General features: G+C 48.2%; 2 protein-coding genes across 2 annotated transcripts in view; one reads left to right on the top strand and one right to left on the bottom strand.

Annotated features, from left to right (window-relative positions):
• Window positions 1-748: 748 nt before the first annotated feature.
• GFI1 (growth factor independent 1 transcriptional repressor) lies at window positions 749-10,709 on the top strand. The gene is made up of 6 exons (XM_062003891.1): window positions 749-904; window positions 1,181-1,331; window positions 6,009-6,424; window positions 6,514-6,651; window positions 8,256-8,421; window positions 10,471-10,709. Exons 1-6 carry the CDS (start codon window positions 749-751, stop codon window positions 10,647-10,649), a joined length of 1,206 nt encoding a protein of 401 aa, XP_061859875.1. The 3' UTR covers window positions 10,650-10,709.
• A 10,785-nt stretch (window positions 10,710-21,494) lies between these two features.
• The window catches only part of RPAP2 (RNA polymerase II associated protein 2), a 54,233-nt gene continuing 51,584 nt past the window's right edge, over window positions 21,495-24,143 (bottom strand). The window contains exon 16 of the transcript XR_009819363.1: window positions 21,495-21,522. The gene's annotated coding sequence lies outside the window, so the exon portion shown is untranslated. The remainder of the gene's footprint in view (window positions 21,523-24,143) is intronic.

Below are 24,143 nucleotides of genomic sequence, written 5' to 3'. Positions count from 1 at the left end.
TCGTTTTCGCGTTATCGTGGTTCGCGCTGGATGGGTGAATCAGTCCCTCCGACAGCAGCAGCCTCTGAGGCGCCGGGTTTAGGCTGCGGGTTTCTAACGACTCTCCCGCGCGTCCCCGCGGCAGCCCTGCGCCGTCCTGCCCGTTCTGGGACTCGCGAGCCTTTTGGGAGGTGCGTTTTGTTGGCGCAGCTTCTGCCGCAGCTGCCGGCGGGTACGCAAACGTGGAGGCGCTCCCGCAGAGGGATGGGGGTGCACATGACCGCCCCTCGCCCAGCAACCTCAGCCCCCGCTTTGCCCGACGAACGGTGCCCGTTGCACGTCCCCCGCGATCCGGCCGCCGCCGTCGGGCCGGCATCTCTCCTCCGGCAGGCCGAGCGGCGCTCGCCGTCGGGTCGGCAGAGCGTGGCCAGGGCCACACGGGGTTTGGGGTAGGGGGGCAGCGTTGTCCAGGGGGGCGGCGGGAGGCTGAGTGGCCGCGCTCCGGGAAGGGGGAGGGGGCGAGGCGAGCGGGGCCGGGGGCGGCGGCCGGAGCCACCTGCGCTCCGCCACCTGGCGCGCCGCCCCCGGAGAGCGGCCCGGCCCCTCCCGGCCGGCGCCCCCGGCCCTCACCGGCGGGCTCGGCGCCTCCCCGCAGGTCGCCTCCCCGCTGCCGCCCCGCGGGAGACTCGGGGGTGACGCTCGCCGCCGTCGCCGTGCCCGGCGCTCGGAGAGGGACTTGCGGCCGTGCCGGCCGTGGCAGCGACCCACCATGCCGAGGTCCTTCCTAGTAAAGAGCAAGAAAGCGCACAGCTACCACCAGCCCCGCTCAGCTGACGAGGACTACAGCCTGCGGCTGGAGACGCTGCTAGCTCAGATCTGTGCAGGTAGGAGTCCCGCGCTCGCAGCCTCTCTTGCGGCGGACGCAGTCCCCCCGCCTCGCATCACCCCGCTGCCGGCAGCACCAGCCCAGGCCGGCGGCTGTGCAGCCCCCTGGCCCCGCAGTCCCCGCGGGACGTCGGAGGGGCTGACGCGGGGCTGAGGAGAGCCTGGCGGCACACCTTGGTGGGAGCGGGCCCGCCGCGGGAGGTGGCCGGCTCCCACGACGGGCCCGCCCTGAGGAGACCCCTCGCCCCTTTGCCCTGCAGACAGCAAGATCCCCGAGGAGACGGGGCTGCGCCGCACCGTCCTGTCCGATCCGGAGCCTTCCCAGGGACGCTCCTCCCCGGAATCCCACCTTACCGAGGCCGCCGATGGCACCTCCGAGTCAGCGCCCAGCTGCGAGGGCAGCGTCTGTGACAGGGTGTCCGAGTTTGAGGATTTCTGGAGACCCCCCTCGCCTTCCGTCTCACCAGGTAGGACCGGGGCGAGTAGTGCTTGGCGAGGGTCCGGCCGTGTGCCTGTGTCGGTGCCGTGGGGCAGCGTCTCGTGGCTTGGAGCCGAAAACGAGTGGAAGGGACAGATTTGCTTTTTCCCATGCAATGGGAGACTTTGCAAAAGAGCCTTTTCCGCTCGTTTTAGCTTAGCCCTTTTGGGTTGCTTTTCCATCCCATCTCCGACTTGCTGAAGGAGGGGTAGGTGACAGGCTGTAAAAAAGTCGTGATGCCATTGGAAGTTGATTTTTTGGTTTCTGTTTAATTGCCAGAGGCAGACTGCTTGTGTTTTAAATGCCCAGGCATTTTTCCTACAGAGTCCTGTTACCCAGAGTTTAGATGTTTTTTACGACTGAAATTTCCACTAGGTTATCTGTAAACCTTTAGTAAATGACATTGTCTTTGTGTTTCGTTCTACCTTCTAGACGTTTTCCCTAGCTCCCTTTCAGGTTATTTCTTGCCCCTTGCCTAAAAAAAGGATCTCTCCCTCCTCCCCACCCCCTTCTCTCTCTGTTTTGTTTTGTTTTTCTTTTCTAAAAGTGCATCCGTAAAAACCAGAGGAAAATAATGACAGTCGGATTTAAACACCCCAAATCCAGGAAATTCACACTTATGGCTGCTGTGCCTGTCTCTAGCTCCCTTGTCCTGCCTTTGATGTGGTTGAAGCAGTGGGAGATGCTGTCCCCAACCTGGCGTGAATACTTATCTCGTTTAAAAATACAATGGTGTCATTTTATAACAAAAATACGTGTTTCTAAACCCCAGTTTTTATTGCCTCGGTTAAAAAGTGACAGCTGGAAAAAAAGAATTTCTGTCTGAAGTGAAGGAAAAATTGTGTCAGCTTTACCACCGACAGCAGACTCAAGCAAACAAATGCTTACTCCCATTTCCCTACCCATTTTCCCACTCCATCTTTGCAGTGTCCTTGCATATCAATGGCTGATTGTAATGATGTGGGTTTGCATTTTTAAAGCCCCTCTCTCTCTTCCGAGAGTTCTAAAGCCCTTTGAGGGGACATCCAAAAAACTGCCTAGTATCCCCACAGCCAGCTACGGGACAGTTGCAGTCTGTGCAAATGACAGAATCAATCAAATGCGGCAATGCAGCGGTCTCCTTTTCTAGCATTGCTTTGTGAAGTGCAGCAAGGTGTAGCGAATTCGTTAGAAAGGAATTTGCCTTGCTCCTCCTTCTCTCACAGATTACAATTTCTTCGAGGAAACAGACCATTTTCACAAGGTGTCTAAACAACAGATGTAAAATGGAGCAGGTATTTATGAGGGCTGCTTTGCCTTCTCCTCCTCTCCACTCATTTCTTTCCCTGCTAGGGGATTCACTAGCTCCTAGCCAACCATCCAGCTACCCAGGGAAGGCAAAATGAGGGTGACATACTGAGATCAAGATTTTTTGGGGGCAGTGGGGGAGGGTGGTCCTGATCCCGTTCTGATCTAATGCCATTCACAGGAGGAACAGGAAGGTAAAGGACTCTGAGTACTGCAGGGAAAAAAGCTTAATTAAATGAACCTCGGTGCATTGAGAGAGGTGCTGTTACCTTAATGAAGGTCAGTGGCAGCAGGGGTAGGTAGTCAGGCTTCCTCCCACAGATCCCCCACAACCCCTCTGCCTTCCAGCTGCTTTGTCAGATTTGTCACAAAAGCTGGAATTTGTGCCTAGGTTGTTTCTGCAAGATGCACGGGTAAGAGGCTGGGTTTCTACGACTGTGTTTGTCTGCGTGGGGCACAGCTTCTCTGCTTTGACAGGCAGGACAGATGAGAAATTATGTTTCTACACAATGCTCAGCGCAGGTGCAGCGAGTGTCACCTCCTTGTCCCCAGCAGTGAATGCAGTTGCGGGTTGCACTTCAGTGCGCAGTGAAAGCCAAATTTCAGGCTTGTCTTTGAGTGCTGCTGCCGATCCAGGTAGGCATGCACAGACACAGTACCTGTGAATGCTAATGCGTTGTTGACTCCATCAGTGCAAATCACTTGAGTTATTTAACCTCACTTTCTATTTGTGTCTGTAATCACATGCGTTTTGCATATACAGAAGGTGCCTGATAGTGATAGCTCAGTGTAGTATATTGGTGTCTCCTGGTGAGCCTGTTGATGCTGCAGTCTCAGAGGGAAGCTTTTACTGGGTATAATGGAGCTGTGCAGGCTGTAGTGTTTTGTGATCTGTGGAGGAGGACACTTGAATCTTTCTTTGCTGTGCATATCAATCTCTTTGCAACTGTTTCAGATTGGGTTTGCTTTGCCTTCAAAAGAGAGCATTGATGTTTTTAATCCCAGAAGGGGTCTATATAAAGGCTTCACAGAATTGCTAGGAAGAGGGAGGAGAATCTGTCTCTCCCTCCCTGCTCGCTGCTTAGAGACCTAGTGGAGACCAGCAAAGGAAAGGCAGACATAGAAGGACTCTGCAGTGTGACAGAGCAGGGTTTGCAGGTCTCCTTGACACTGGGTGGAGGGCTTGAGTTTACCCCTGAGAAGTACAGTGTGAGTGGCTCCCCTGCACTTGTGCTTGAGAGGTCTCCACAGCATGCAAGGTGACAGAATGAACATTGCACGCAAACCAATCCGTGGTGCAATGTTTACCGTGTCCCATGTTGCCAGTTCCAAGGGCTCAAAAATCAGGTCAGCCTTCCCTCTCTTCTCACTGAATGGACTGGCTTAGAAATCAAGACTGTAAGTAATACCTTATGGATATTCAGTTCTAGTGTTGAAATTTAGAGGGTTTACTTTTTCATGCATGCTTTTACAGTCTGGGCTAGAAGTTGACTTTAAGTGGAAAAAGCATTAAAACGAGAACAAGCAAACTAAAGCAAAGCTGAGGGCCTGATGAAATCAAACGGCTGCAGGAGCTGGGGCTTAAAGATAAGTTTGAATCTTGTGATAAAATCGTGAGAGATGGCAACACTGAAACCAGTTGCAAAGACACAAGATAGATGGTGTGATGCTGACCACGACTTTGCAGTCAGTGTAGGACAGGAAAAATCATGCTCAGCACCATGTCAGCTAATTTGATTTCATCGCTCTGTTCAAATGTCCCAGGGGTATGTGTGCATATACGTCCAGGCTGCTAATTTCACAGGAAGAAATTGTGGCTGTTAAGGTCTGAAATGATGTAAAAAATAGGTAACAAGTCATTCAAAGCTCAATTTTCCCTTCGTTTCCCACTCTCTCTGTAACCCTCCGTTACCATCTGCCTATCTAGAGGGACAGCCTAACACATCGTGTCTTCCTTCCCTTGCCCACCCTTGGTTATCTGGGTTTGCTGAAGGCTGGGAAAGCCATGGAAGTTGTGAAGGTGGCAGAAGTGAGAGAAAGCAAGACAGCAATTGTGAATGGACAGGATTTTGAGTAAGGGGGGTTATTCTGGGAGCCCAAGCTGTAATGGAGGCCAATATCTTTGTGAAAGGCATCAACACTTTGAGGGTTAATTGATTCATCTTTTCCTCGGTTCACTAAAACATTTGTCCAGTGGAGGATCTTGACTGTCCTAGTGCTGCTGCCTGTTGTGAAGAGTGAAAGCAGAGTACCTTGGGTGTTAATCAGCATCTCTGGCAGACACAGCTGGGGTCTGTTACCTTATGTTCCCTGCCCAATTATGTTTTCCTCTATGTGAGGCTCTTTGAGCATTTATGCCTTTAGACACTGATCTCAAAGGCCATATTCCTGCCATTGCATCAGACTCTGCTATGAGCTCCCCAGGTGCCATCCATCTTATAGTGTCCCTTGCCTTGGTCAGATGCCGTTGGCAAAGGTAATGCCGATTGTCTTGGTCAGATGCCATTGCCTGTTAGAGCCAGCTGAAGCCATCTGAGCTTGTCCTAGTGGAAGATTGCTTTCATTATGACTGCTAGGAAAATCTTCTTGTGTCTTCAAGTTTTAACGTGGCCGACACCAACTGATTTTGTGAAACTGTGTTTTGAGTGGACTCAGTTTCTGTATTTGGAGAAACTCAAAGAAATCTGAAACAACCACAATTTTATTTCAGATGATGACTGATTTCAGGTTTTTTTTGGGGGGGGAGGGGATCTGAAAAAGTGAGGCAGGACATTCAAACACCTCAGAAGCTGCTGTTTATTTCAATTATACTGTAGTACAGTTATGGGCAGTTGTGACATGAAGTTGAGAGCCTAGATTCGGGCATTAAATTGTGCAGCAATGCTGTTTTGTTTAACAGGTAGATCTCAGCACTCTTACTCCTTTCAGCACCTCCATAACATCCTATTTTCTATATGGATGTGTGGAATCTACATCAGAGCTTAAGCACGTGGACTGTTGGCTTTGCGGTTCATCTTGGGATGTAGTAAATACGTTTTTCTGAGGAGCCAGAGACAAATCCAAAGGAAGTTGCAGACTGAGTTGTTTAGTGTCTCAACAGTCAGATTAGTGTGTACACACCTGGGCACTCAGAGATGAAGGCAGACAAAATTGGTGTTTGCTTTCAATAATTTGACTGGGACAGCAGGTGAGTAGGTAGTACTGGATGCACAGACCCTGCTGCACAACCGTAAAGGTCCTGGTGTGACGAAAGGGCAGCCATAACGTGCAGTACAGGGATCTGGCTCTGGGCACAGATCTGCGTGCTGAGAAGATTCTACCCTATGACACTGGCTGGATCGTGAAGCTCACTAATTCCCACGCCCTTGTGTTTCTGCAGCTTCGGAGCGGTCCGTGTGTCCGTCCCTAGATGAAGCACCCGCCTTCTCCGTGCCCTTCAAACCGTACATGTGGAACAGCCTGGGCGGCTCCGAGCTGAGGCACCTTGTGCAGAGCTACAGGCCCTGCCCGTCGCTGGAGCGAACCTCAGCCCTGGGGCTCTTCTGTGAGCGGGGCTCCGAGCCTGCCCTCTACGGTGCAGAGTGCAGCTCTTCACTGGGACTGTACGGTGACTTCAGCTCCCCGGGCCCGGGGCTGTTTGAGCGGCCACCGGCAGCGGCACCCGGACTTTATGCCGAGGCGCAGCCTGGGCTGCAGCAAGAGAAGGGGCCAGGTGGCATCAAAGTGGAGTCAGACCTCTTGTGCCGCCCGTTGCTCATCAGCGCTGGTTCTTACAAGTGTGTCAAGTGCAGCAAGGTAGGGATCCCTTTCTCCCACACTGGTTAGGACCCTTCGCCAGCCGCTTCTCCCCGGCGAGCCTGACCCTGTGCGCTCTCTCCCCTCAGGTCTTCTCCACGCCTCATGGCCTTGAGGTACATGTGCGCCGCTCACACAGTGGCACGAGACCCTTTGCCTGTGACATGTGTGGCAAGACCTTTGGCCATGCAGTCAGCCTGGAGCAGCACAAGGCCGTGCACTCGCAGGTGAGAGCAGGGCAGATTGCCAGGATGAAGGCCTGAGGGCCAGGGCCAGCTGCTTGCTTTGGCTGGCTCTGGGGAGGCCACGAAGGCAGTAATTGGGCATCTAAACTGTGGAAAGAAAGAGAACATGATAGGGCTGCAGTGGGCACTTGTGGGTGAAGAATATGGTGTCAGGCAGAGGAAGGGGTGGGCAGCTAGTGAGCAAAGGAGGAAATCAACAAATTAAAGAACACAGGCTTTGTTTCCATTCCCCAGACCTTGCCTGTGTTTGTATGAAGTACTGGGCACTTTTGGCCCTCTAAGAGTAACAGATTAAAGTAATAAATTTTCACTCTTTGAGCTGGAAATTGTAATGGGGATGTGAACCTTTTTAACAGCTAAAGCAACTCACCGTGCTTTCTTTCGAGGCAGTTCTCCTCATTCTTTCTCTTCCCCTCCCCCAAAGAAGTGACTTTTCCCTTGTTTGTAGTCATTGTGTGTGTGCAGGGAACATCTGAACGACCAGTCAGGTATAGAGCAGAGACTTCACCCGTCTCCACACGCTCTGAGTCACACACCAAAAGAATATGGTATTTAATTTTGGTAGGAGGACTTGTGACATTTTCCACCTGCTGATATTGTGCCATGTTTCCCCTTCACCCACCCACTTGGCCTGGCAAATTTTCCTTCTTCAGATTGGCTTTTGGAGGATAAAATTGCAGTGTTTTGGAGTGGGTTTTTTTGGTGAACTTTTATTTACAGTTTCATGAGTGTGTAACAGGGGAAATACCTCATCACCCATTAAATAGTGGTGAAAGGAGCAGCACTGAGTATTGCGCCAATGGGGGGGGACAACGTTTCAGGGCGAGTGCATTAAAAGCCAAATTAACCAAGATGATTGTATGAAAGCATAGCAGGAAGAGGAAGGTGTGATGGTAGTTAAGGGATGGAAAGAAGAGATCATTTACGGTTGAAGAAAGTGGTGAAGAGGAGCACGTCAGGGACAGGAGACAGCAAAGTCTTCATGCATTTATTTTGGCATGTCAAGTAGCAAGCCAAAAAGCTGTTTTCCCCAGGTCCTCTAGGTACCTTTCACTTGAATTTTAATGGAACTACAAGTAAGCAGTTAGTTGTTACCTCACCAGCAGAAGTCAGCCTGCCACAGAGATTTCCCAGGAGAGCCAAGCAGACCTCACCACCCACTTCCCTATGTAGAGCGGAGAGGTGGCCTCTGAACAGTGCTGCAGCTGTTGTGCTTCCCAGTGGAGTGATCATGTCTTGAGCCCCTGTTGAAAAGTACAGGTGGATTCTGCCTGGTTGGCTGGGTTGGGGCTGCTTCCACCTGGCCATTCCCGCCAGCAGGAAGAGCTGTTCAATTGAATTTTTGTGAGGAGTGGTGCAGAGCACGGGGACAGGGTGCACTATCTTTTATCACGTGGACAGGGTGCACTATCTTTTATCACGTGCTGTGACCACACCAGCATTAGCGTCTCTACAGGCCAGTCCAGCTCTCTGGAGAAGTCGAAGTGCTTGCTAAGGCAGAAGGGGCAACACTGCTGGGCAGTTTGCTGCTAGTGGGACCTCTGCTGTGGTGTAACGTGTGTGTGTTTGGGCTTTTCTCTCTGCAGGAACGCAGCTTTGATTGTAAGATTTGTGGCAAGAGTTTTAAGAGATCTTCTACTCTGTCCACCCACCTGCTCATCCACTCGGACACCCGGCCCTATCCATGCCAGTACTGTGGGAAGCGCTTCCATCAGAAATCTGATATGAAGAAGCACACCTTCATTCACACAGGTTAGCCCTGCAGCTGCTGGTGTTCAGCCCCGAGTTTGAGAGCTGGTCACTGAAGAAGTCTCTCTGCAGCAGCCCGTTCCTCCTCAGCTGGGACAGTACATGCGCCTCCCCGTGCTGCTCACTGCCCTGCTGCTGTTTGTGCTATCTGAGCTCCACTCCTGCATCTGAATGTGGCTTTATGCACGGCAGCTGCAAAATAACCCAAATCCTCGCAGTCCAATCAGTGTTCCCTTAATAGGATCCACCAATGTTTGTTCAAAGGGCTTTTGTGTCACATGATTTGTAGAGTCTACTATTCTGTAGCCTTGATTTACAGCCGAGGTCCCTGGAAAATGACAGGTGAATCTTATTGCAGCATTTCTTTTTACAGGATCTAGCAATTTACACTAGGAACAACTGTAGCCTCCTCCTCTAGATCAAACACTAAACTGGAGGGCCTAGGGTCCAACTTGTAGTCTAAATATTTGTTCAGAGACTGTCAGCACTTCCACCCCGACTTTCTGAGAAATGGCTGCAGTTTGATGCAGAATGGAAGGAGAGCTGCAGAGTTCTCAGGTTTCACTGTTAGTGATAAACATGGAAACTAATAAAGTGCAGGTGAATCACTGAAGGAAATTGTTTTAAAAATGTCATTCAGTGAGAAGACAGGTTTATCAGAAATCTTAAAAAGGGAATATTTTGCCTTTCAGACTGGCACCATTTGTTTAAAGTAAAGGAAAAATATGTTTGAGGCACAGAAGCATTTGTAGACATAAAATAACAGCTGTACTGGCCAAAGCCAAGGTCTAGATGACAAAAATCCTGTTTCCTGATAGTAACCACTGGCAGATATGAAGCAAATGAAGCAACTTGCTTCACTAGCAGCTGAAGCAAACATGCAGAAAGATGGTATTACGTGTATCGCTGCTTGGTTGTGACTTTTCTAGGTGACAGGCGATGAACAATAAATGTTCCTTTTAAAGATTTTCCACTAGGTGTTTGTTGGATGAAAACAAACGGTTTAGGAAGTAACACCAAAAGTATTTCCATAGTAACTTTTTCAGCTGGGGCTTGATGAGGTAGAATTTGTGACAAAGTCTGAATCAGTCCAAACTGCTGCTGTGTTGTGAGATCAGAAACCGTGCCTGGGCTTTCAGATTGCCCATATAAAACCAGGTCCTTACCTGAATCAAGGATCCCTTTCATATGCAGCACACACTTGTGAACTGAGCCTCCAGCACGTTTTGTATTACTTTATGTTTCTAAGAATCTAACTTTGAACATGCAAAGAGTTTGTTGCCGTAGCTGAAGTCAGTGGGCTCTGCAGGTGCAAAGCCAGTCTGAGAAATCAGGCTTGGTTTTGTGGTTGGGTTCGCTTTTATCCATTGTTTGACAACAAACACTATGAAAATGCACTGAGATCCCACTTCCATGGAAGCCAGTGGAGTTTTGCCTCTGACTCCTCCATAGGAGTTCTGGAGGCTGGATTTATTCCCATTTATGCTACTTGTCTGCAGGAGAACTTCAGGGCTGACTCAAGGTGACCACTAGCAGGTCTCTGGATGAGCTTTGACCTTCAGGGTTCACTTAAAGGCCCTCAGAACTCCCTTGGAGACACACCCCGGCTCTCTGGGTTTGGCTTAACAACCTCCATCTATCTATTCCAACTGTCCCCATGCTGATGCTATAATAATCAATGTCAGATGTCCAGCATGACCTGGGGGTCCTTCCAGGAGTTCCTCTTGTTTCTAGGACACAGATCCAGTTTCAATCACACAGGGCACATGCAGTTAAATACATTCACAACTGACGGTGTCTTGAGAGTACTCTGTGCTTCAGGCTGCTCCCAGGACTATACTGGGCCGATGGAGGTGCAGCCAAGTCCTTGCAGCTTGCTCAGCTGCAGTACAGGCTCAGCTATTGCTTTGGGGCTCCCAACTGCATGTTTTTATAAGAGTGACTTCTTTGGAATCCCTTTGATTAGCTGTAAGGCCCAGTGTGCGTTTCCTGTTTGCTCTGATCGTGTGTAAGCCTCTTTCACACCCTCTCTCTCCCGCTTTCTGCTTGCAGGTGAGAAGCCTCACAAGTGCCAGGTGTGTGGAAAAGCCTTTAGTCAGAGCTCCAACCTCATCACCCACAGTCGGAAGCACACAGGCTTCAAGCCCTTCGGCTGTGATCTGTGTGGCAAGGGCTTCCAACGAAAGGTGGATTTACGGAGACACCGGGAGACACAGCATGGCCTGAAATGAGTCCCAGCTGCAACACGGAAAGCACCCAAAACACTATGAGAACAGACTCTGGCTTCCTTGCTGGACCCAAGCCCTGTCCTGAGTACAGATCTTGGCATTAACTTTCTGGCCAGGAGCTCAGAGAGGAAAGAAGAAGACAGGGTCATATATTCAACATGAATGACTGTGAAAGCGGAGATTAAAGACTGGGGTTTCTCTCTTTCTCTTCTCCTCTCTGTTTCTGAAATAACACTGGAAAATAAGCCTTTTAGATATGAAGCCTGATACTCCAAACACAGATAAGCTACCAAGTATCTGTAAGCTGGGAAATGTTTCTCTCACGGCCAAGATTGAACTCCCCGAAGTTTTCAGTAACTTGAATCACTTTGCAGTGAAACAGGGGTGTAACAGTGTTTACATGGCAATGACAGAGAGCCACCAGCACATGTTGTAGGGAGTGCTTGCCTTGGTGGCATTTCAGTGCTGAATGGCTTCACTCTTGATTTCGTGTTGGGAAAACCTGGAGGATCAGGACCAAACTGTGCAGTTTGACATCTGATTTTTAAGCAAAGGTACCAGCTTGAGCTCGATTCTGCTCTCACTTGTTCTGGTGCAAATCAGGAGCTGCATTAACAGTTATAGGGAGCCTCTTTTTATCCTCCCAGAGCCATCTTTCTCTCTGTGCAAGGCCTGGCTGTGTTTGTCTGAGGCATGGAGGTGCATCCACTGGGGAGAAGGAAGCTTGTGAAAGACAAGTGGGAAAGCACAGAGTTTGCCTTACAGCTGGAAACAAGTGATCCAGGCTGAAGAGGGAAGGAGCACTGGGGAGGCACAGACTTTCTGTCCAGAACCATTGCTGGCTTCTGCACTCTGGGCTTTTTCTGATGACTGGAAAATAGCTACTCAATAGCATCATTTGTATATTTGTTTTTGGTTTATACATTTCTAAATGTAAAGCCAGCTGAGGTGGGCAGGAATCATTACAGAAGTATAATTGACTGAATTTGCCTTAAATGACCCTGAGTGCACCTCAATTTGAAAAATGCTGGGTTTACTTCACTGATAAGTTTGTAAATGTTCTTATTTAGATCTTATGGAGTGTTTCATGTTTAGTGGTACATATTTATTGGAACAGTGTTTTAAGTTAATAAACTATTGAGGATGATCTAGAGTGATTTTGTTTAATCTGTAACACAGTTGTGAGTGTCAGCTGTTACCACGACACACCACAGTGGGGGTCAGGGATACGGCCTTTGGGGAGGGAATGCAGGCACAGCACAACTTGTACAAGGGCTCTGGTGATTAAGGAGCACCACTGCCATATTTATTGGTCCAGCTCCTACTGATTTCAGGTAAATGCTTCACACTGAAGGCTGGGGCATACTGCACTTAAGGGCTATCCCAAAAAAAGGTTTGCAGGGGAAACAGCAATTTTAAGGATTTGCTTTGGAAATGTCAGCTGCCAGAAGTCCCTGCTTAGCCCAGGAGGAACCTGAATGCCTTCCTGACAGATTAAATGTCGGTACCTGGGAGTTTGCAGGGACACCTGAGCAGCAGGTGTGTCATTTATACTTAATCCTGTTGGGACTCACAGAATTGCCTTTTTGCCTGCCTGCCTTGTCAGCAGGGCTTGCTCCATCTGGCAGTCGCAGCCTATACAAAAGAGAAGCAGGAGGATGACAGAGGGTTCCCTTGTCCTTTTCCCAGCAGAGCACAGTACGTCAGTCTGGACTTTTACATGTTCACATAACTTTGTGTCCACACAGATATGTACTCTTGTTTCCAGCTTTGTGCTTTTACTCTGGATAAGGCCGGTGAGCAGAGACTCCCTCTGCCACGCTGGGCTGGGGTAGCCCTTGGGGCACTCCCCCTGCCATGGTGCTGCCTCAGCCTCTCCCTGCTTCTGCATCCTGACACCTTAGAACTGCAGTCACAGCCCCTTGCTCACAGGGTTGCCCTTGCAGGCTGTGGCTGAAGTGTATCTGAGCAGGGCTAACCCAGCACATGCCACTAGGACAGGGGTCAGCTCTTCCACACACAGATGCCCACACCAGGGCTTCACAGATGGGGCTTTTATTAAATGGAAACGTGGCACACAGTTTAAGGGGTCAATGTGAGAGGCTGCAGCATAGGCACTAATAGGGGGTGCCAGGTGCTCTGAAGACCACATTAGGCTCATTATGCTGGGTTTATTAATGCAGAAGATCAGTGTAGGAGACTAAGTGGTAATGGGAAATGCCTGGTGATGCCCTGGGCCCTACTCAGACCAGGAGGAGGCTCGGTGGAGCAGCTCAGAAGGTGGCAAAGGTAGGCTTGGGGCTGGCCTTGGGGTGATGCTCAATATTTATTTCCCAGGGAAGCTGCTGTAGATGGAGCAAGGGCTGGTTGGTGGTACTGAGCAGAGTGCCATGGTGCAGCTGCTGGCCCTGGCCTCTCTGCCTTTGAGAGGGCCTTTTCCTGCCAGGCACAGCCTCTCTCCTAGCACGTAGACCTTACTCTAGGAGGCCCCAGGTGGACCCAGGTACTGGCATTTATCTGAAGCCACAGTTGCCGCATGTTCCTGTCCCTCAAGTGTCTCATTTCCAAAGAGGACTAGTGCAGTGTGAGGCTGGTGCTGATGTGCTGGCTGGGGATGGGCAGCTATGGTAGGCAGCTGCTGCCAGGGTGGGCACTGCAGCACCACCACAGCCCGGGTGGCAAGACCACCCTGCAAGGGGAGAAACTTGGCAGGTATTTTAATTGGTGTCAATGTGTCTTTTCCTGGAGCATCTTACAGCTTAGTGATATACCTCAGGACACCAGTGTTGGGCTGTTGCCCAGGCCCAAGCCCCTTTGCCATGGCCCCTTGCATTGGGCACAAGCTCAGCCCCTGATTTGGGTGAAATGGGGGTACCTCTGGGAAAAGGTTATGGCTTTAAGGTGGAGAATTTGAAATGAAGAGGAGGAAAAGATCTATCTGGGGAGAATCAGAACAGGCTACTGAGAGGCTGCAGTGCAAGTCTGAAGATTGGAAATACCTCTCTCAGTGTTATTACTGTGTGCCATTAAAAATGCATTATGCATATTACATGACTCATTATTCATGAAGCAGGTTCCATACCTTTTGTCTGCCAGAGTAACAGTAGAAAGGGTAAGGAGAGACATTGGAGCACACCTTTGTCTCTTTCTGTAAATTTTTAATGACACCTCTAGCTAACCAGTTGGTGAAGCTCAGTTCCTGCATAAAAGTGGAAAGGCAGAACTATCTACAGGACAACTAAGCCTTTCAGAAGCTAATTTGAGCTTGTGTTCATCCACACCAATGATGATTAAATTACCTATCAAGTGTGCAGAGCTATCAGGATTCAGGGCATTGAAAAACAAGGTGAATTTATCTGATTGATTTAAAAGACACGGGTGGAACAAGTGGGTTAAAAAAAGACAATAATCTATTCCTTACAGATATTATGAAAGTACATCTCCTGGCAAGCTGGTAAACTTGTTACTTTGCCTCCAGAAGCTGTTTTGCCTGACCAGAAAACAAATTTGTCAGTTGGAATCAAAATGCTTTATCCAAATCAGTTAGCAAGCTGAATTAATCCATGAGGCAGAAACAAAGCAACTTATTAGGTTCCATCCTTATGCTTATGTTTAAAATATGCAAACGTCATCTGTGTTTTCTATACAGTCAGTTTCCAACACTCAGATTGGATATTGCAACATGAGGGAGAGAGCAGCTCTTCTGGGTCTGGCTCCTTCCTCAAACAAAACTTTTGTTGCAGTTGAGGCGGGAGGGAGAGAGAGGAAGAGGTTTCTAGAATAAGCCCTGGGTGAAAGATTGCGAGACTCGTACAACTGTATTTGCAAGCTGTGCTCCTGTTGCATGTTGACAAAGGAGAGCTCCTCAAGTCTCTGCATCTTTCTTCCTAAAACCAGAAAACCCAAACAGATCAGTTGTGATGTGAACTGAGGTTATGCTGGAGATGAATTTTACACATTTTACCTTTATGGTTTGGGTCTTACTTTAAACTTAATAGTGAGATACAGCCCTTTGAGGGAAGTCTGATTTAGAAAAGCACTGCCTGCTCAGAGTTAAACTTCTAGAGATTTTCTCTGCTGATTCCTAGACCTGACTCCATTGCCAAGCCACAACCTCTTTGTCTGTTTCCACCTGCAGTGGAGGTTGCTTCTGAAAATCATGGCATCATAGAATGGTAGGGGTTGGAAGGGACCTTTAGAGATTATCTAGTCCAACCCTCCTGCAAAAGCAGGTTCACCTATATGAGGTCACACAGGAACATGTCCAGGTGGGTCTTGAAGACCTCCAAGGAAGGAGACTCCACAACCCCTCTGGGCAGCCTGTGCCAGGACTCCCAAACCTCACACTGATAGAGTTTTTTCTTATGTTTAAGTGGAACTTTTTCTGTTCCAGCTTCATCTCATCACCCCTTGTCCTGTTGCTAGATATAATAGAAAAAAGGAATGTCCCAACCTCCTGACACCCACCATTTAGATATTTGTAAATATTAATGTGATTCCCCCCTCAGTCTCCTCCAGACTAAACAGCCCCAGTTCCCGCAGCCTTTCCTCGTTTGAAAGATGTTCCAGTCCCCTGATCATCTTGGGGGCCCTGTGCTGGCCTCTCTCCAACAGTTCTCTGTCCTTCTTGAGCTGAGGAGCCCAAAACTGGACACAGGACTCCAGATGAGGCCTCACCAGGGCAGAGTAGAGCAGGAGCAGAACCTCCCTTGACCTGCTGGCCACACTCTTCTTGATGCATCCCAGGCTGCCACTGGCCTTCTTCGTCACAAGGGCACATTGCTGGCTCATGGTTAGTTTATTATCAGTCAGGACTCCCAGGTCTCTCTGCACAGCTGCTCTTCAGCAGTTTAACTCCCAGCCTGTGCTGGTGCAGGGGGTTGTTCCTGCCCAGGTGCAGGACTCTGCACTTGTCCTTGCTGAACCTCATTGTGAATGGTATTTTTTCCTCTAATTGCCAATAGGATAGTCGTAGTTTCCAATACTGTTTCCTTTGAGTAATGAAGCATTCTAAAGAAATTTAAGCCATGTAAATGTCTGTAATGCTTTATAAGGCACTAAGGCATGTAAAGTAATGGGACCAGATTTGAAAAGATATTTGCACATCGAAAGCTGCAGACAAGTCTGAATATGCATTGTTTATGGGTCTCTAGTTGTGTCTTTGACTTCCCTACTGGTAGAAGAAAAAAGACCCAACACATGTCTCTGACAATTTGCTGACTCATTATCAGATGAGTTTGTAATAAACACAACACATGGACTATAAATAGAGGGGACACTTAAATCTGGAAGAACACGTGTCATACATTATAAAAATGCTCAGCACACCTTGTTAGAATAATGTTGCCTATGGACTGACCTGGAGCACATGATAAACCTTTCAAATCAGATGAAGGCAGATCACTTTTGTGTGCCTGTTCCAGCATGCTGCTTCTCATCTGGATTTTGTGGGGTTTTTTTAAGCAGAGATGACATGACAAAATACTGAACAAGACAAACCTAGAAAGGGAATAACATGATAGCTAGCTAAATTATTTCCTTTATTCTATACCATCCAGCCAACTTTCTGACAAGTGTGTGATCTCCCAGCCAGTAGCTGGATGCTACTGTGCATGGGGGACATCCACCCCCAGCTTGCCAAGGCACTGGCAGCAGAATCTGTGGCAATGCTGAACTCCTCAAGCAGCCCAGAAGGCACCTCAGCTACTGGAGGAGCACAATGGAGTTGGTCAGCCAAGGGCATTGCCAGGAGTGCAGCACAGCAGGCTGTTAAAATGGCCCATGTACTCTACTGATTTAGTTCCTGTGATGTAGCCAACTGGCTTATTAAAGGGGAATTGTAATCCCCTGAGGTGACAGACAGGTCAGTATGATGCACTACTTATGTTTTACGCTTTCTTCTTTTTTCCTATGAATAATATATTCCCAAAACTCAATGACAGACTCAGCATGTGAGTTTAAAGGGGAAAAAGAGGTATCAGTGCAAGAAGCTGAACAGGAAGCTGAACTCAGAGTTCAAAAGAATACACTCATCTGTCAAAAAAAGAGGTGAAATAGATGCTTTCACTGTTTGGTATGGGGAAGTTTAAGTATTGCAGTGAGCAGCCACAACAAGCCAATTAATTGTTTCTCATTCAGTGGTTGGCCATAAAAATTAGATGTTTATTTGGTCTGAAGTGCTTGCAGTGGCTGCTTCTAGCAACTCATTTACTCTGATTTAAGCCAAGAGATATTATGTTACCTGTCAAACCTACTAAACTCCCAGTTTCACGGACTGTCATCTCTGCCCTTCCTGTTGCCTTTTGCCTCTCTGAAACACAGCAGCGTGGATAGGCAGGGAGGAGGGCAGGAACAGCTCCCGAAGAGGAAAGAGGTGAAAGGAAGGTCTTGATCCTCTTTATACAGCTATTCCAACCCTTAGAGCTGCTGCAGGAATGATGATTCTGAGTGTAGACATCCTTTATACCTGTCGGTCGGGTAGCTTGGACCTGCTGGACCAGGATGGTCTTGCTCACAGTGAGTAATAGCGGGTGTGAGTCAGGGTGCTGATGCCTTGAGCTCTGAGAGCAAAGGGCTTCCTGTGTGCTTGTGCCAGGCTCTGCTCTGCAGGCACCTGACCTTTGCTGAACTCTGCTGCACACTCTATCTGCTGTCAGTGGTTTTGGAATTATTTTTCTTTTCAGTAGCTTAAATTAACATTAATGGCAATTGAGAAGAGTGTCTTTCCTGTGTGATATTTCCACCATGCCTGAACTGTTTTGCTCGTGAGTTCCGCTGTCGCAGGAGCTGGGGAGCCTCGCTCCCTCCCTGCCTGCTTGTCAAGCCAGGCCTGGCTCTGGCAGGGCCCACTGCTATAGGGATTTGTTAATCTCTGGACTGATTTCTGTGGCCAGTTGAGGAGGCGAGGCTGTTTGCCACTTCTCCCTTCATCCCAGGCAAGGGGGGGTTCAGCAGGTGCTTCCATCCAGGTTTCCCCAGCCAAAATTGTGTCACAGAGCCTTGCCAGGGATGGAAAAGAACGGTTGCATTTATGGGAGGAAGGGGTTTTATGCAAGTACAGTGAGCTTTTCCCTCTCTTCCCTAAATTCTAAATACCTCTGTCTAAAACTTTTCATGTCACTCACGGTGGGATTCCAGCCAGTCACGGGATCATGGAAGGGCACATTCCTGCTTAAATATGAAGTGCCTTGAACTGCTTGGCACTAAATAATTTTGGGGGGGAGATGTTTGTCTGTCACTTCTCTCTTTTGAGACTGCTGTGGTTTGGTTTTAACTATGGCTCCCTCCACTTGCCATTTGGATGTTCGTTTAGTTGCTGAAATCTCATGTTTGAGCAATTATTTTTTTCTGTAGGCCTCTACATGATGGAGAAGGCTGCCACAGCCTTTGTACTGATGCTCTGGCAAAGTTTAGGACTTCATTCTTTTTGCTGGTGTTTTAGATCTCAGCAGTGGCCAGAGAGCCAAGGAGCTCTACAAAATTCAGCCATAAGTAGACATAGTTATCAACCCAGAAGATATTGGATCCGAAGGATCCCATACAGTAAAAAGTAATGGGAAAGGACAACTTGCAGCAGCTGCCCTGGGTTCTGCCACTGATTATCCAAACTGGGGGAGATGCTACAATTAAACAGCAGGAATGTGTTGCATGAGTAACAGTGATTGTCTCCTAGGTAAATGTTATTTCTCTCTGTCTGATCTCTCTCCTCTCCTGTTTACCTAAAAGGTGGGCGTTCATCTGATAATCACTGAAGCTCCCTGAGGGCTTTGGTATTGGTGAGTCAATCAAGTTTCCAATGGTTGTACCACTACCTCTTGACCACAGTGGCCTTGCTGCAGGTCTGGTGGGCTTTGTTTTGCAGTGAGGCATACAAGCTAAAACTCCAACACCAAACCCCTCCTTGTGTCCTTGCACTTTTCCTGGATGCTGTAGAAGCCAATGAATTCCAAGTCTTGCTTGCCACCCAAAAACCTTCTTATTTGTGTCCCAGGTGGGCTGTGCCTGTTATCTCCTGCTGCTGTGGGGTGATTTAGTGCTGTGCATTTTCCCCGACTCCTCACACTGTGAGAGGAGGGTCACGTCTATGTGAGAGCTGGTTGCAGGTGTCCTTGCTCAGAGCTGACTACTGCATGTGAGCTCTCAGCCAGGCAATGCATGGCAGAGACCAGCCTGTGACTGCACAGCCCTGTGCCTGCTTACCACACATCTGGCCTGTGTTTTGGGTTCTATAATATTTCACTCTTTTACTCTAAAGGGGTGGTCTTACATTTATTGTAAATAAAAGGTGGTGACTGGTACCAGATATGTGGGCTAAAGGAGTGAAAGTACCTTCAGCAGAGTCCACAGTAGCCAGGGGTCATGGCATAGTCTCTGATTGCATTGACACTGCAGCTGTCCCAACCATGCTTCTGGGAGGTTTCATGTTCTTCACAGCACAGCAAAGTATTTTGTCAACTTAAACAAGGGTGAAATGGGCCTAATTCCTCATCTGGCAGTAAAAAGGCTTTTTAAAGATCTTTTTTATCGTTGGCTCCATACAAAGTCGTCTTCACATGACTGAGAAGATGGTTTAACAGCTTTACATGATGTCCTGAGGACTGAAATTCAGTTATGTATGACAAAACCAAGCTAAATGCCCCTTGTGCATTTGCAGTCCTACAGACTTGAAAGAGAAGTTTCACACAGGGTAATTGCACATCTCGCTAACGGTGGGGCTCAGTTGTATGTTGTAACAGTGGTTGACAAAGAGGTGGAGGAAACGCCACCACAATACTTGTGAAGAAAATATGTGTGTAGCAAGTGCCTCTGGCATGTCCAGGCTCTGGGAAGCTGTAGCCAGAAAGGTCAGGCTAAGGACTGGTGAGGTATTGCTGGAGCAACTTGATTCCTCCATGGGAATGTATTGTACACCTTGAAGGAGGGAAATGACTGGAGTATGACTTGGGAGATGTAGTAATCAAATAACTGCTGTGACCCTGAGGAAGGGAAACCTAGGCTGAACTTACTTGGATACAAAGAGCTAAGAGCATGCCGGACCATCAATAATTAGCTGGGGAGGGGGGTGTGCCTGGCAATGCTGGTGTGGATGATGGTTCAGAAACCTCCAGGTATGAGATACATTGACTGTAATGGCAGGAGGGGAACCTCAAAGCATCCTTTCTGGATTTACAGCTACGTTAGGGAGCTCTATGTGCCACTGCAACACTGTGGTCTGAGCTAAACTACCTTACCATGAGTACAGCAAAGTGTCTTTCAGGGGACTCCTCTAAAATAGCCTCAGTTCCTGTACCCATTATATATCACTGTGAAGTGTCTTGACTGCTGGTAGTGAACTTGTGTCACAAGGGAATATTTTCAAGGTAACATATGGCCAAGATTTCAATCTCTTTTCTAGTGCTGGTTGAACTGATTATTGTGCTGAAACCAATTTGCACCTCCCCTTTGGGGGATGTGATGTTCCTGTGGCTCCCAAGTGTTAGTAGATTGGTTTCAGTGCCAGCTTAATGTCTGAGTAAAGTTTTCAGGGTTAGTTTGCTGCAGAGATTCACAGCGAGCCTGTCTGGAGCGATGGGTTGTCTGCTGCGTTGGTCCTTCATGACTAGGAAAGCTCCAACACCCCTGAACTTCCAGTAGGGTTGGAATGCAGTCCATTAGAGATGAGTGTATGTGTGGATCAGCGTGTGGCTTGCTTGTTTTTGTTGCTCTGGGCAATATCTGTTGACTGTTCAGAGGGCATGAGAGCCCCAGGTGTCAGGTGTTGTTCTATATCTGATGAAGAGATTCACTTGTGGAAAAAGACTCAGTAAACTGTTACTCTTGTACTTTTGACGTGCTGCCTGGGATGTGTTTCAGACTCAAAGACAATTATTTTAAGACAGCTGGTTAATGAGTATTGCTATGAATTTACAGCCCAACAGTCCCAAAGAATAATTCTGTTCTGTGCAAACTCCTGCCTATTGACTTGGGCCTGAAGCTGACCAGGAAACAAATATTTCACTGGGATTCTTCCTATTAATATACTGAACACAATTCTATGGTTTTTCTTTTCTCCTATGCTTATTTGGTAAATATGGAAAAGAACCTCTTTTTGTGCTCCTGTTCCTTCTAAAAGGTCCCCAAAATGAATGCCCATTGATTCCCAAAATGAAACTATTAGACAGAAGAAATATCCATAGGTTACTGAATGGTGATGAAGTGCTTTTGTTCTATGTCCTGTGTTGCTTGCTTTCCCTTTCCCAGTTCCATAACACAAGCTCTGCAACTGCCAAAGCCACACCTGGCTAGTGATTTTTTTAGCAAGTGACAGTAGACACACATGGGGAATTGACACTTCTGGTAGGGAGGGATCTAAGCATTGAAAACTGGAGCAACTTAAACCACTCAAGCTACCTCTCTGTGGCTCTCAACCTTCTGCTTCTCTGCTTTCTTCTCTGTAGTAAAACTCTAATTATCTGTGACAACAGAAATGGGAAAGGAGAGGATGGTTACCTTCCCTTCCCTCAGAGCAGTGTCAGCACTTCCAAAAGCTGCTGTCAGCTGGGAATCATGGAAACAGAGCTCAAGTTCCTTCAAAAAGCAGGCCCAGCATTTGATACCAAGTACTTTGGAGGATACGTCCTAAAGCACTAAGTTCAGTAGTTTCTTCTTCACCCGACAGACCTTTTTGGGTCTCTTCAGAGCAGGAATGTATGGACTTGTTAGAGAACTCACTGGTGATCCTCAGCCCTTTGACTGACATGTGGGTGAGCTGCAGATGCAGGAATGCACGTGTGCACATGCAGTTTTACTCAGCATTGAGGCACTTCAGAGCTGACTTTCTTCCTGTGGTTAAAAGCTTCATGCACACTTCTGGGATCTGAGCACAATGTGAACAAACCTGCAAAGTAAACATATCCACCTAGAACTTTTATTTTCCCAAATCACTCCTTTAGCTAATGTTTTCAAGGTATTTACGCACCACATCTGGTGCAAACCAAATATTTTCAGTCTTGTTGAATCTGAGTCAATATTTGCCCAAGGTATTACAAAGATGTCATGAAGTTCTGACTAAAGAGAATAGTGCCCTCACTGAGAACTGGTCTTGGATGTAACAGACGAGTAAAGGGACACAGAGCTTTGCAATAAGGCGTCTCTCACACTGCTGGTCCCACACTGCTGGTGCTAGAGATGGTGTCAGATGGTCCCCTCCATGACTTACCCCTGTGTGCTTGTGCAGCCAGGGCCTGACTCCCTGCTGCTGGAGGACTGGCACTGCTTGGGCACCTTCTCTGACCAGCTGGGCACTCCCTGGGGGCAGCCAGACATGGTGGAGGTGTTTGCAGCAGAGGGCTCCTCGCTGGAGCAAGGGCAGGGAATAAATCAGTGCCTTCTGCCATGCTGGTTGTGCTTCTGTTCCAGATTTTTGCACCAGACTGTTTTGTGACTTGCAGGTTCCTGGTGTCACTGCAGTAGGTTTCCTCCTGACATTGTACTTGCAGTTGAGTTGTGGAAGTCAGCCTAATTCAGAGCTGAATCAATCCCAGAAGTAGTATTCAAATCTGACTTGCCTTTGGGTCAGTTGAGACTCGCTTGGGTAAAACCTTCAGTTTCTTTTTGGGTACTTAGATTGTTCAGAAAGTAGGCAAAGTCCTACTGCCCCCAAAGCATTTTAGGAGCTGACTCACACGTGACAGATTTATCCTACTCTAACTTGAAATCAAAGAGCATGAACCTGACTGCAGGATGCCTAATGTGTCACATTTAGGATAAATTGGAATGATCTGTGCTCTAAACTGAAACTGAACCTGTTCGTAGCTCTGTAACCCAGCCAATGATGTGACCTTCATCCAATTGATATAGCGAGAGTCCCACTGGTGCTGGTGGGGGGTTTCTGCAGTCCAGACCCAGCAGTGGGCTACTGGGGGAAAGTGGGTGTTTCCTGGTCACTGCTGACTATTAGAAAAGCCAGGTCAGTAGGCGTTGCTCTTATCTCCAGTACTTCTGCTGCAATTCTGCGTGGCACAGCACATTTTGAGTTTGTGCTTATGGCAGCATCTGTTTTTCACTCTGCCCTTCCTCACAGCTGGGAAGTAACATAAGGGCTACTCTTAAACCTTCCTGCAGAAAAAGTCTTGCACTCAGTAGCTGCACACCACGTTGTGGTCAGCCTGAAGTTCATAGCTTTAAACTGGAAGTGTCATAGCCAATGCTATTATAAACCAATTAATCCTCAGAAACCAGGGTGAAGGATTAACCCATTCCTGGTGAGAAACCAGCCTCGGCACTGAGGGGAAGTTACTGTGTGAGAGGAGTCTCTTTGCAGTGGGAATACACACTGCCTAAATGCTCTGTGCTTTGGAGTGGGAGTTGGTCCCACTAGCAGAATGCACACAGCCATTTTAGAGTCCTCACATCTTTTGCAGCAGGTATTTACTCCAAATGCCTTTTTTGGATCTCTTTGTTGCATTTAAAAGGCAGAATTGTTCAGTGCTGGTTTTTTTGGTTTTCCTTGCTGTTGACTTGGCAGTTGTTACGTGCTAGGAGAAGTTATTCCTGGTGATTGTTGTATGTTATGAGTACAGAAAATATTGCATGTTTAAAAGCTGCCTAAGAGTTGGTGTGAAAATCCTCATTCTCATTTGCCTATAATTGTCAGGCTAACAAAGTGGATTGAACTCTCTTATGTCAGTGCTTGCACTTGTATGCTGCTGTTTGCTTGGGTTACAGGCAGTTACTGTGGTTCAGCAGTCTCTGAGAAGGAGGCCTTGAGGAAATGTCACTGGCCCTGTGCCCTCCTCTTTATGAAGCTGCAGTTCCCTCTCGTGGCACGTTGGTTGGGATGCCTTCCCTTCTCTCTGCACTCCTGTTTGGAGAGTCCCTGCAGAACTGCTTTGTCCCAAGTAGCTAAAAGTACCTGCAAGAGCTCATTCCTCTCAAGCTGCTGTTCTGAGCTGGGCATTCTGTTCCTTCAATCTTAAGGTGTGTGATAGGGAAACGGGACCTACACCTGGTTAGACCAGGGAGTTATGAGCTTTCCGTAATGATCCTGCTAGTTACCTCTGTGTCACACACTTGCATGCCTGATTGACACCACTGGCCTTGCTGCAGTCCCTTCCTAGACCAAAGCATCGAGTCTTTAAAAGCTATGTACCAGACAGTCACTGTGCAGCTGGCTTCAGCTACTAACTTGGCACTGGCACACAGACTTTTGACTTCTGCTCTGTTGGTGATGGGTGTCTGGTACCTCTGTTGCTCTTTCATTGCTCCAGGACATTGGGATCTTGACTTAATGCCAGAGTTCTACCTCTGTCCTACATGCAAGAACTACTGCAAGCTGTGAACCCACAATTCATACAGGTGTGGCAGAGACTTTCAAAGTCTCCTGCAGCTAAATTCCCTTAAGATGGTTCCTTGCATTCAGGAGACAGAGGTGAGAGCAGGCAGGCTACCTCCAGGGTCCACCTCTTCTTCCCAGATCTTCTTCAGAACACCAAGTATCAGATGAGAAGGGTGGGACAA

The sequence above is a fragment of the Colius striatus genome, chromosome 10 (genome assembly GCF_028858725.1).
Source record: "Colius striatus isolate bColStr4 chromosome 10, bColStr4.1.hap1, whole genome shotgun sequence".
Classification (NCBI taxonomy): Eukaryota; Metazoa; Chordata; class Aves; order Coliiformes; family Coliidae; genus Colius; species Colius striatus.
The sequence above is the reverse complement of the archived record's forward strand: the minus strand, read 5'-3'. Positions and strand labels throughout refer to the sequence as shown.

What these genes read in the sequence shown, in the direction of transcription:
- GFI1 (XM_062003891.1), top strand. Translation starts at nt 749, where the DNA reads ATGCCGAGGTCCTTCCTAGTAAAGAGCAAGAAAGCGCACAGCTACCAC. An exon ending in CCTCTCTTGCGGCGGACGCA is followed by an intron (nt 905 to 1,180) that starts GTCCCCCCGCCT and finishes TCCGATCCGGAG; the next exon opens with CCTTCCCAGGGACGCTCCTC. An exon ending in AGTGTGTCAAGTGCAGCAAG is followed by an intron (nt 6,425 to 6,513) that starts GTAGGGATCCCT and finishes CTCTCCCCTCAG; the next exon opens with GTCTTCTCCACGCCTCATGG.